This window comes from Pempheris klunzingeri, chromosome 6, assembly GCF_042242105.1.
Source record: "Pempheris klunzingeri isolate RE-2024b chromosome 6, fPemKlu1.hap1, whole genome shotgun sequence".
NCBI lineage: Eukaryota > Metazoa > Chordata > Actinopteri > Acropomatiformes > Pempheridae > Pempheris > Pempheris klunzingeri.
This window is the reverse complement of record NC_092017.1, coordinates 11,014,925-11,028,039: the sequence shown is the minus strand read 5'-3', so window position 1 is coordinate 11,028,039 and position 13,115 is coordinate 11,014,925. Positions and strand designations below refer to the sequence as shown.

Genomic DNA, 13,115 nt, shown 5'->3' with positions numbered 1-13,115 from the left:
TATTTGGCCCATTACAATAGAGACAGCATTTACAACATATCAGACAAACACTTGTGCTGATATAATAAGAATAGTAATCCACAATGTAAACATCATAAGACTAATTCAAAATGACTCGTCTACATAGATTCTTTTAGATAGATTAGATGCATAGAGTTCAGTTCTTACACCTTGTTCGAAAGGGGGCGGCCTGTTGAATTTGGGGGTGGAGGCCCTTGTCAGTGGCAACTCTCGGAGGCAGGAAAAGAAAACACAAAGAAAACACCCTGTTGTTTTTAAACCTGGAGTCCTGAAGACCATGATCTTCAATGTCATTTCCTCACATGGATGCTTTGTTTTTGTTCATACACACCTCTTACACATTTTTAAAAAAAGGCATTCATGAAAATAGAAGTTGAGAGAGACATGCTGGACAGTCAATAGTCAAACCAAAACATTTCATTTCACATGAAACTGACTCTAGATAAACTAATTTAACTGCACGGTTGATTCGAAGCCTCGACGTGTAATTGCTGTGATTCCATAAACAATTACTGAAAAACAGAAAAAGATCAGAGTATAAATGTGTTATTGTGGGTGCATTAAAGACCCTGTGCTTCTAAAACTTCACCCTACATCTCTACTAAACTGTAGGCCCTCTTTTAAATGTCAGAGCCAGACCTGGTTTGGTCTGGATCCGCAGCCCTTTAGCAGAGGTCTGACTTCTCTGTACCAGGGATCAGGGTTGCAGCATCTGCAGCCGGATCATTAAGGATCGTAGGTGATGGACCGTTAGTGATCTGTGCTCTCCCTGTGCTGCAGGGTGTGTGGATATTTTACCTCAAGGGATGTTACTGTTGCAAAATATCATCTCAGGGGCACATTTTTTTATCGTCTCCTAGCATGCCGGTTTTGATTTGTAGTAAGTATTGTTTTTTTTTTCTTTCTTTAGAAAAGACAATGGCAGTCAAGCTTTTTCTTCCTCTATCATGCACCTCTCACACACCCAGTATAGGGCGGGATAGTTGTGTGGAATGTTTACAGTAACACATGGAAAAAAAATGTAAAAAGATACAAGATGCATCCTCGCCAAAGTGAACGACAGTTCAATCCTCCACAGCCTAACTTGAGTATGAACACCCCCCTCTGTGTGATGGCTTCCTGTGATTACACTTGCAGGTAACAGGCAACACGGGCGGCTAAATGAGGTCAACATGAGGTCAACATCCTACAAACACACGTGAGGTCCACACGAGCTCGAATGCGGATTATACATTCACACTAGGACACGGTCATTCCCACACACATATAGTCTGATGAATCACAGTGCTTGAAGGCGCGTTTTCATCAGATTATTCTCACTATACAGTCGCTCTATAGGAGGCAGACATACTGTACGAGTATCACTGAGACAGAAGGCATTGAGGGTGTCAGGCAGTGTGCGTGTTACAGGGTAGACGGACATAAAGACGGACAAGGACAATCAATCAATCAATACCACACGCCCATCGAATAATCCTGTATATAACTTTACATACAGTATGTCCTCCATATATTATATATAAGGATATATAGAATTATTTGAATAGAAATATAATTTGGAAGAAAGCAGTAAATAAATATTAGAATATTAACATTATCATAACTTATATATAATTAAATAATTATATATCATATCCCCACGCAATATCTGGAATGTTTGAGGCCTTGCAGCCATTTTGTTGATGTTAATGGGTCAGTTGGACAGTTGGTCCTGTTGTGCTTAGGGCTGGTCTTGGCATATTTCAGCAATTAACTGTTGGCACTTGCGGTCCCTTCTCTGAGCGGGAGCCGGCCAGGGAAGGGATGAGAGGAGCTGGAAAGTAGAAGTAGAAGGGGTAAAGTAAAAAAGGCAGAGAAAAGTGAGAAAGAAAGCCAAAATATTCAAGGCTACGAGATATTTCTCACCCTAACCAGTCAGACGAGGTGTGTGTGTGTGTGTGTGTGTATGGCATGGCTCACCTCTAAGGCTAGAGGAAAGCAGATATATGCTCTATGATTAAACTCTATGTATTGTTATCAAAAGGATGGCTGATAATATCTGCAACAACAAAGACACGGGTGCTTTTTGAGGAAAATTAGTGATGATTTAGCACTGTGTTCTTTCCGCTGGAATGAATGTATTTACAGCACTGGATGTGTGGTGACTGTTGTCTTATCTGTGCTTTTACAACACGGGATCATCAGGGCAGTGGCTAGCAGTGGCTCAGGAGAGCCCCAGGGCAGTAGGTGTTGGACGTCTGATTGAGCCTCAGACGGGTCGCTTTAAATCTGTCGTGTCTCTTAGCTGCGGCCCTCCTCCGCAGACCGCTGGTCAGACTTGAGTTTGACAAACTCCTTGGCCACGTCGTCGTTGTTGCGCTGGGAGAGGATGCGCAGGACGGTGAGGCCCGTCTCATCCATGTGGATGCGTTTACCCAGCGGCAGCCAGCAGGCGACGCTGCCTTTGGAGGCCACGTCCTTCAGCTGCAGGACGGCCATACCCACGGTGCGGTCCTCTCGGGCGAAGCAGTAGTCCTTCACACACACCTGCAGCTCGTAGCACTCGGGGCCCACCTCGTTACTCAGGGTGCTGGAGTGGGGAGGGGAGACGGGTCAACAACAATCTGCTCAAACACTGTAGAAAAACAACCAATTACGATCAGGATTGTTACTCACAAAGTGAAGGTTTCATTGTATTTGGGAGCCCAGCTGTTGTTCTTTGACTTGGTGGCGTACTTCCTCTTCTTGTCGCTGAGGTGAGGGCCGATGATATAGACCTCCACAAATGGCCGGAATATTCCCTGCGTCTGCCACCTCAGGTCATTGGCAGCCACCACTGAGACAGAGAGAGATGCAGAGAGTGGGAAGGTGTGGGTGAGAGAGAGAGAGAGAGAGAGAGAAAATGTGTGAAGATGACAAAAAGTGTGAGTGAACAGAAAATTGAGAACAAGACAATACTGGCTCTTCCTCGCACCTCATATTCTGCTCCTTGATAAGATGATGAAGGGGAAGAATTGGGATTTTATTTCATTACAGTCATATTTTTCTTTGGCAGCTGAAAAGCACTAACGTACTGGCTTTTATGCCTCTGCCATATTGTGGGAATATTACGGGTATAAATCCACATGACTTTCCATATGGTGACGCTTGTGCCTCGCTGTGTCCTTGTTGATCATTTTAACCCTCATACTGTGCACTAGAGATGGTAAGATTCACCCATTTGTATTGGTTCGTCTGCATTTCAGTTCAAGAAGTGATTGCACCGATTGGAGAAGTTTGCACCCGATATAATTTGGGAGGAACTCGCAATGCATCATTTCACATCTTTGCATCCATAAAATCTGATTTATAATCTGTGCCAGGCGTAAGCCAGGAGGGAATCATGCGTGTGCGCCTTCATGTTTCTGTCCGTCTGCAGCTGAAAAACTGACGTCCATAGAAAAGTTTGGTCTCGTTTTGAACCTGAGCATCTGCAGGTCAATTCTATGCCTAGTATGTAATGATCCACTAACATTAGGCACAATATGAGAGATGTTTCTGTTATCTTCACCGCCATGTTTAATGGTTGGAACATTTTTCCCTCTCTGCCGTATTTCTTCGGTATAATTTATGTTAGAATATTCTAACCAACAGCAAATTAAAGGTTAAGTTCTCAGCTACATACAAATATGTTTTACTGCAGGCGACACAAATGTTTTCTAAAATTAGGTGATTTGTGATTAAAGGTTATGTTGAACATTTGTGCCCCATCAGATAACTGTTAATACTAGATTACCTTTTTTTTTTGTTTTTACATTTGAATGTGCTTCCTTCTTACATTTTTTGTATCACAGACGCCTGTGAATATAAAAGGACACTTTTTTTTAGAGATGAATAAGAAACAGCACAAATGAGATGTTTACTGGAGAAACAATTATGTGAAGTAAAATGTCACATTTTTAGTTGATTAATGATTCGAACCAAAGAAATAAAATCCTCTGTATCATACTTAATTGTGAAGCATCTTTTCTTTTGCATTGCGTAGCATCGCATCGTATTGCGTTGAAATTCATTATGTTGACTCAGATTGTGTCTAATTGCACTACAATAGGGGTGAATCATCTTAAATCACTGTGGTTATGTATCATACCGTGTCACATCTGCCTCAGTGTTGGAGAAGTGCATGAATTTTGTATTTTCCATTTGTAATGAATACAGATCACTTTGTAGAAAACTCTTGTTTTGTTGTTAAGTGTACAAAAAAAAAACATTTTAAATCTACTTTGATTCAGTGTTCAGTGCAGATTTTCCAAGGAGCTTTGGTGCTCTTTGTAGGCATGGTGTGACTGGCAAAATCATTAAAAATGTAATTAATCAAAGCCACAGGATTTACTATATTTGTTATCCTTAACTTTCCTTAAGAGTTGGAAAAGAATAAATAATAACTACTTTTTCCTCTATTATTTATTAAAGTATTCAAAGTTGGGATATTTGTGACTTCAGCTGCTATTGACAACTCTTGGACCATTACAGAATTGTCTTTGCTTTATTGGAATTAGATGTAAACTGACTGATTTGACGCTGGACGCTTCGACCACATCACATCAGTGGATCGAGACTGATCAGGTGTTATGGAGATGATGGTGATTTTGACACGTGGGCTCAGTAGCTCGTAAGATTTCATCTATAGGACATTTCAGACCATCTCCATGACAACTGAGCAAACTGTAAGCAGATGAAGGCCACGAATGATGTGATTGAATGGAAAAAAAAAAATCTCTACCTTTCACTGTGACCTTGTGCTCTCCTGTGTTGGGGTGAGTGAAAATCTCCACGTGGATGGACACCTCTCCCACAGCATCATCCACCCCAGAGCCTGACAGGGCAGACAGAGCGTGAGCAGCATGTTATTACCTTTGAATCTGGAGACATGGATTCCTTGTGCTCCTACCACAGACCAAACACCGACACAAACCACTATGCCCTCTGTCCCAAACTCTCCTCCTCATTTTGAAAAGGTTACAGACCAACTCCATTTCAATTATATACATTGAACATTGAAATGGATTTGGCTATATCCTTTTTGAAGCATTAACAGGGCAGACATCTCTATATACTGAACTAATCACTGTGTAACAGGAGGGCTTAAATGAAGGCATAGTGGTCTGCTTGTGCATATGTTGTGGTCTGGAAGTGGACAGTCAGACAAAGCTGCTATGAGTGGGCATAAGTGTTTTAATAAAGGTCGTACTGCCATTCTCTGAAACACAGTATAACTATAGTACATCCAGTGGTGAAGTCTCTTGGACTCTACAACTACAGTCCAGTGGATATTTGATTTGATAATACTATTGATTTGAAACAACTATATTAATTCCTTCAGTAAGAGGCTCTGCATAATCATTAGACACTGACTGAATCGCCTCTGTACAGAATCAGCAATTGAGAGATAACAATTTGGATCCAGCAAAGACAGTAATTTGTGCCCACTCATAGATGCAAGGTGTCCGTTAGGATGCAGGGTGGTTAGTAAGAGGCAGAGAAGAAGACAGGAGAGAAGCTGGAGCAGGTCAATCGACAGTGTGGATCCCCCCAACATACAGTAGATCAGGTCAGGACATGCTCAGATGGATCGAGACAGGTGGACACACCCATTCCTTGGTAAAGACTTTTACTCAAGCATGGCAAGAAGGGGGGCGAGAGAGTGGAAGGAGCTTATGGAGAGAGAGGCGGCTCAGCCTCTCAGATCTGTCGGTGAGGGATGGCACGGTCGATACCCAGCTTTCTAAATAAAGCTGCACTGTGTGACGAGGCACGTGACTCAAAGTCAAGTCCAGATCCATAGTTTCCAAATATGTTTTCACTCTATTTGCCTAAAATTGTCATTAGATTTCTCCATAGTGTAGTTCATTATTGCATGTGTAAACGTGCATATTTCCCCACTGTTGCTCTTCTTGACGTTTCTTCCCTTTAAGAGAATAGGAGAGTTTTTCTCTATAGAAAATGACAGTCTAAGGATAGACAGTGTTATGTGGTGTACAGACTTTAAAACCCTTTCACATAAATTAGTGATTTGTGGTCTTGTCTTGCAAGTTCAGATCTTTGGGTCATGTACTCCATAGTAGGAGCTGAGAGACTGTTTTAGGGTAAATAAGACACTGATGGCTCCACGCAGGCTCCAACTCTTTTGTCTGGGAGGGAGACGGCGGACAAATCTCTCCTCAGTGTTTCTATGTTATTCTGTGCTGCGTGTGAATAAGTGGTTGAGATCCACAGACAACTCCAGAAGGATACGGTGACAGATGGACATTCATTTTCAATGTTTTAATTAGTGTCTTCACTCCGTCGACGGGTATGTTTGTGACGCCGACCAGCAGCCTGTGTGTGTGTGTGTTTCCAACCAACCGCCCACTAAACAAGGTGTGTGTGGGAGTTAGACGGCAGAGTGTTCCTGGCATGCAGCTCTGTGCATCTCTCCAGGGAGCATTATGGGATTGTTGGTCTCGCTGCCAACAGGACCAAAGAGAGCAGCAGTCATCCATCTGGCCTTGTCTGCTCTGTGGAGGACGTCCATAAAAGATGAGAAAGAAACTTTGCTGGCTGGGAGGCAAGAAGTTTTTGCCAAGAAAACGCAGGCTTTTCTTCTTCAATAAATACAGCAATCAGAGGTGCAGATTTTGTACCATATTGCAGATCTTCAACAGAAAACACATTGAATCTCAAACTTGTGCTGTGATTGTGCCAAAGCATCACCCAAGCTCGCTGCATATTCACAAATGACCCTTGATTATTTCAATTACAAATGATGCAGCTCATAGCCTGCAGTATGAAAGAATGTCGGTCATCACTGATCTGCAGCAGTCGACTTCATAAGAGTAAATTCCGCCGAGCTTTGCTCAGTCATCCTGCTCTAATCATCTACTCTAATGTGATTGGAAAAACTCGACAGCGAATTCTGCTTGTCAGGAAGCTAATTTGCATCCCTGTTACAGTCAAGGACATCCAGTAGCTAAAGACACACTACTTTATTTCCTACATATACCTCTGCTGTGGAAACAAAGAAAAACCATAATCATTTGAATTTTGTGAGGATTTGAGTACCTAATTGTGAAATCCACTACTCAAAACGTCATGCTGGAATTTGAAAACAACTGAGTGGTTAAATATTTTACTTTGAAAACCTTCTGTCCGAATTTGTGCTGTCTGAACATGTCTCTACCTCCAGAAGGTAACTTAAAGTTTTAAAAACTTGATTGAAGATTATTTGAAGGGTCACAAACTCAAGTGTCAAAAAACTACATTCAAGTTGCTTGTTTTCTGGTATAAAAATTCAAGGCGAGTAAAAATTTTTAAAAATCCAGTCGTTTATTTTGAGCTCAGATATAAAAAATCCTGATAAAAAAACAAAACAAAACAAAAAAAATTGGAAAAAGAGTAATTCAGATGGAAGATTTGTGAAATATTTCAATATTATCCATTCAGTGGTTTTTAAATTTCAACATGTAGTTTTTCAGTAGTATTTCATTACTAGGTATTCAATTGCTTCCAAAAGTCCAGTTATTATGATCTTCCTTTGCTTTCATGCTTTTGTCCATAGGAAAACAACAGAACTTACTATTTAATCTAATTTTCTCTCTCTGGAGCCTTGACCATTTTACATACCACTGTTGTCCATCTGAGAGGTTGTCAGCGTGCTGGAGCATCAAATGAAGTGAGACAGAGAAGCTCAGTCAACACACAAAGACTGAATTAGCAGGATACATCCAGCTGCATCATCCTGTGTGAGTGTTTGTGAGCAAGAGTCACATCTTTTGATACTAATCTGAAGTGACAGAAATCAGACCGCCTGACCCGAGGGACTGTTTGTGATTGGCTCAATCTGTGGATGGGGGCTAAACTGAGCACCCTTTCTCATCATTGCTGTAGGGGGGGCCGCGCTGCACGTGGGAGCGAGTGTGTGTGTTTGTATGTCTGTCTCTGTCTGTGCTTGTGTGTGATAGAGCAGGCAAGGACAGAGAGCCCTCCCAGACAAACTGAGCCAACAGCCATCATCATCTTTATAATAATCCTAGTCCTCTTCATCAGCGTCTTTCATGTCATGCACAGTGGGGGGGGCAGTAACGCTGGGGAAAAGGATTTCCTCTCTGTTTTCCCCGCTGGAGAGAGACAATACACTGGTACGCTGTGCTGCTGAATCCAACAATCTTAAGGACAGTCTCACTCAGTCACATTGGCTCTGCTCAGCCACACACACACACACACACACACACACACACACACACACACACACACACACACACACACACACACACACACACACACACACACACACACACACACACACACACACACACACACACACACACACACACACACACACACACACACACACACACACACACACACACACAGCTATCATTAAAGTCCTAATATATAATGTTTTATGCTATGGAGACCTGCATTTTGTCCCCATAAGGAAAGCAATTCCTCAAAGTGAATGTGTTAACAGCTTTACATCCCCACAACATGAGTAATACATGGTACACACACACACACACGCACACACCTACTTGCTCACTCGGCCCTCAGGCCTCTCAGTGACATCATGCTGGATCAGGATTCCTCCACACTTTAATGCATTTCTGTTCCTTTTGTCTGATGTCAGCACATCATGCTTTAGTTTCTGCTCATACATACCGTCCATGGCGTATGTATTCAGTGCAGTTCCATACATACAGACATCAGTATGTACATTACATGCATGAATGCATAAAGTCAATGTTCGTTGTGTTGTGGTGGGCATGTACAGTACGTGTGCACAAAAACGCAGAGATAAGAGAGAAAAAGAGAGGAAGTATGTTCAATCTGTGCATTGCATTTGTCTGTTGGGATGAGTTTGAGCAGGCAGGAGAGATTCGGGATGCACATGTGGGGGTGGAGGGTGGAGGGAGTTGGGCTTTGGTCTGGAGGCTTTCTGGTATTCCTGGATGTCTCAGGCCCTGAGCCTGAGTGCCACATACCCTTTTCTGGGTAAACATCCTCACTAGTGGTGAACCTCACCCCCTTCCCGCCGAACACTGGCCCACAGACGGGGCAGAAGGAGGGATTAGGCAGAGAAAGGAGAAACATGTAGAATTATGATTGAATTAAGTACAGAGCAGAAAAACAGACCAACATTTACAAGTCTTGTCCCTAAAGATGGGAGAGTTCCTGATAGATATATGGATATTCTAATCAAAACAGCTCTTTTCTTCTTTTTGATTCCTCTGATCTGCTGTGTAGCTCCAACAGATCTACTGCTGTGAAATGTTCTTAGGTATGCTCCAAAAAACCACATGGCATTTTGCTAATTAAAATCTAATCCATCATCCACTGAAATGGCATCTCTACCAGCGGTGCTCTGGGACAGTGTGTCAGCATCAGCGCATCCACAACGATGATGGCTGTTATGTAGCCATCTGACGGTAGGACGGAGGCTGAGCAACAGAGTCAAAGAGTGAGAGAAAAGAGAGGGTGGGTATTTATTTTTTTCATTGCAAATAGCTGTCAGATCATGTAAAGAATAGTCTCTGTGTTTCCGGAGGCTGGCTACCAGGAGACTCAGCATTTCAGAGCAGAGAGAAAATATTGTGCAGCGACTTCATGCTCTACAAAGCATGTAAGATATTTTCAGGATATATAGCTCAGCATTTGGGAAACCCTAACATCAACAGAGGAGTGGGACACACTGAGTGGAGCGACTCTGACAGAGCACAGCAGAGAATTACGTAACATTAAAAATTAACTTCACATTTGGCAAATGAAGATACTGGAAATCAAAAGAATCAAAAGTCTTCCAAAGACAGAGAAAGAGGAGAGTGTCTCAGAGAGAAAAGACCATAAGCTTACCTTGTGCATTCTGTGACTGGACAAAGGTCTTAATGAGCTTGTCTGTAGCCTGTGTGTAGAGGGACAGGGCGTAGTGGAGAGACTGGAGGTCAGGACTCTTCTCCAGGAAAGTCTTCTTCAGACCCACACCACCAGCATGGAAATATTGCTACCGTGCACAAGGGCAGATGGACAAAGCAGAAGACGGCTGTTAAACTACTTCCCAATGTAAAAAAAATGAGCTGCAAACAATGATGTTCTATTCAAAAACTACTGATAATTGATTAATCCTTGTTTTTCCAAGCAAAAACACCATAGGTTAATTGGTCCTTGGGAAAAGCTGCTTTTCCTTGTCTTAGATTATAGCAAATTGAATATTCTTGAGTTTTGGACTGTTGGTCGGGAAAAACAAGACATTTTATGACTCTACCTTCAGCTGGACAGTTTTCTCATATTTGACGATTAATGATTAATCAATTAAGATGGAATACTTCAATAATGGAATACAATTGTTAGTTGCAGCCTTAATTTAATTCAACTTGCAAATTGACTTTACTAGAGGTGATGGGGTTTTTTTGTTTCTATAGCAGGAGCTGCTAGAAGTTCTGGACAACAGCTCAGTCAGAAAAAAGGTCCATAAAGGGAACTTCCTCTCACCTGAGCGTCTCATTTACGCTGTCATGATCGACGATATCCGCATCTAACTGAAACTCCAATGCAGTCAGTACAGGGATTCTTGTAATTTCTAAAATAACTGTGTGACCTAAATGCGTTGCCCAGTACACCACATTCTATAATTTCTATATTTCTATAACTTCAACGAATAAATCACAGAGCAGAGAAAAAGCCTTAAAGGTTGAACCATTATAAACCACATCTAGAATACAAATTTGACTTTTCAAACAAAGTATATACTGTGATTTACTGTCATTTCAGCTAGTCATACATGTTCCTTGTCAAACATTTAAGGTGACTCCTAACAGTGCACATGTAACATCTACCTTGATGGTGTCAAGGGCCAACTCTATGACGGCGCACTGCTTCGGTGAGAGCGCTTTGGCCTCCTCACGAACCATGTGCTCCTGAAGATGACGACAATGGAAGCACAGACCAAAATGACCAGTCATTCATAAGTCCAGTCTCATCTTTTCTAAGCAATTAGACTCTTGATCTGAAGTGCTGATTCCAGGTCCACAGGATAATGGTGTAAAAACATATTGTACCTTCAACTTGGACAGCTGTCCCAGCTCTTTGGCAGCGTTAAAGATGAGCTGAGTGCCCTGGAAGAGACAGAAAGACAGATGGAGGAAAGGTAAAAGAGTATTGTTATTATCGTGACAATGCAGGGCAGCAGCAAACGGCTTAGTGTCACACAGAGGACAGCGACGTTTCTGGCACACACATTCATATACAGTCACTCCTCCGCTTTACAGACGTCAAGGTACTTTTTCCTTCAAGTGCTGTTATCACACTTGTTTTATTCATTCCAAAACATTAAACTCTGCTGCACAAAGCCACACACACACACACACACACACACACACACACACTAAGACATTTCAGTACGAAGAGAGGGGAAAGTGGCTCAGCTCGTAGTGAGGGCAGATTAGAAGACATACTCGTGCACTCATGAACACACACTTGCAGACACACACACACACACACGTACGTAGCATCTATGCAGTTACTCTGTGGTGTACGCAGGTATTTACTGGAAGTCCAGACTAATGTAATATTCTGGTAAGAGAATATTTCACTAAGCGCTGTCTGGCTGCAACTTCAAATCTGATCTTGGGTTACAGCCTTAGCCATGAAATATGCTTTTATTACATAATGCATGAGACTAGAACCTACTGAGGTTTTAATAATTTCACAAACATCATCAGAATAATGACAGAAAATGAAATAAAACACATACAGTTGCACCTAAAATTATTCAGCCCTTGTAGCAAATTATTTCATTGGCAAAATTTACAAACTTTTAGCTGTGTTCAATGAACAACTCAGACAAGAATGAAATACACGGACTGGCTAGAGGTTTGTTCACAGTGACATTTGGTTCCATGTTAGAAATATGGGTAAGTCAAGACAACTGTCCAAAAAGTTAAAAGAGGAGATCATTGCCTTGCACAAACAAGGAAAAGGATACAAAAGTGTTCCTCGAGATACTGTTGACAGCATAGTTCACAAGTTCAAAGCTAAAGGAACACGCTACCTGGACGTGGCAGAAACAGGAAGCTATCAACGGTTGCCACCAGATTTCTGAGGAGGCAGGAGGCAAAAAACCCTTGAGTGACTGCAGCAAGAGTTGGTGGCAGCAGGCACTGAGGTTTCAGTCTCTACAGTAAAGCGCATACTAAACACTGAAGGCCTCCATGCCTGATCTCCAAGACGTTCAGCACTACTGACCAAAAAGTACACGACAAGTTGATTCCAATATGCTTGAACCCATATAAATAAGGCACAGAAGTTTTGGGATTCTGTTCTATAGAGCGATGAAACAAAACTGGAACTCTTCGGGTTTATGGATCAGTGGTTTGTCTGGAGGAGGCATACGGTGAAAAGAACACCCTGCCTACGCTGAAGCATGGCGGTGGCTCTGTGATGCTCTGGGGCTGCTTTGCTTCTTCTGGCTCTGGAAACCTCCAGTGTTTGGAGGGCAAGATGGATTGAATCAAGTATCAAGAAATCCAGGAGAAAACGTCAGGCTGTCTGTAAGGAAGCTGAAGCTTGGGTGTCATTGGACCGTCCATCAGGACAATGATCCCAAACATGCCTCAAAGTCGATCAAGGCTTGGCTTCAGAAAAGCTCCTCCTCCAGTTGTGTTGAGCTATTTCAATTGCTCTTGTTTGAGTTGTTCATTGAACACAGCTGAAAGTTTGTCAATTTTGCCAAAACTTGCATTGGGGGTTGAATAATTTTAGGTGCAACTGTACATGGGTTTCTGTGCATAACATAATCATTATATTGGAAAAATCACGATATTGTGCACTCTACAAAACTGTGATGTGGCTATTTATTTAAACTGTGTTTCAGATATTTTACATTAAGTCAGGCAATCAATACCTGACAGGGTAACGTGAGACTAATCCAGTCACCCTCCACTGCTCCACTACGTTTAATTGACAGAAAATAAAGATATAAAAAATTGTGCCTTTCTTTCAGGGACTACTGTGATGAAAGTAGTTACTTTATGTCAGATATTCTGACTCCATGACAAGACTTTTGCGGCTAAAATGCACCATAAACTGCAAGTCAAAGTGCCAAC

At 42.0% G+C, this 13,115-nt stretch overlaps 1 protein-coding gene across 1 annotated transcript in view; it reads right to left on the bottom strand.

Annotated features, from left to right (window-relative positions):
* Nucleotides 1-2,199: 2,199 nt before the first annotated feature.
* unc13a (unc-13 homolog A (C. elegans)) overlaps nt 2,200-13,115 on the bottom strand; it is a 46,744-nt gene continuing 35,828 nt past the window's right edge. Inside the window, exons 39-45 of the mRNA XM_070831816.1 lie at nt 11,070-11,126; nt 10,848-10,928; nt 9,868-10,015; nt 9,000-9,056; nt 4,763-4,855; nt 2,677-2,836; nt 2,200-2,590 (exon numbers count right to left, since the gene is read on the bottom strand). Of these exons, the coding sequence (XP_070687917.1) occupies nt 2,302-2,590; nt 2,677-2,836; nt 4,763-4,855; nt 9,000-9,056; nt 9,868-10,015; nt 10,848-10,928; nt 11,070-11,126 (885 nt within the window). The 3' untranslated portion in view covers nt 2,200-2,301. The remainder of the gene's footprint in view (nt 2,591-2,676; nt 2,837-4,762; nt 4,856-8,999; nt 9,057-9,867; nt 10,016-10,847; nt 10,929-11,069; nt 11,127-13,115) is intronic.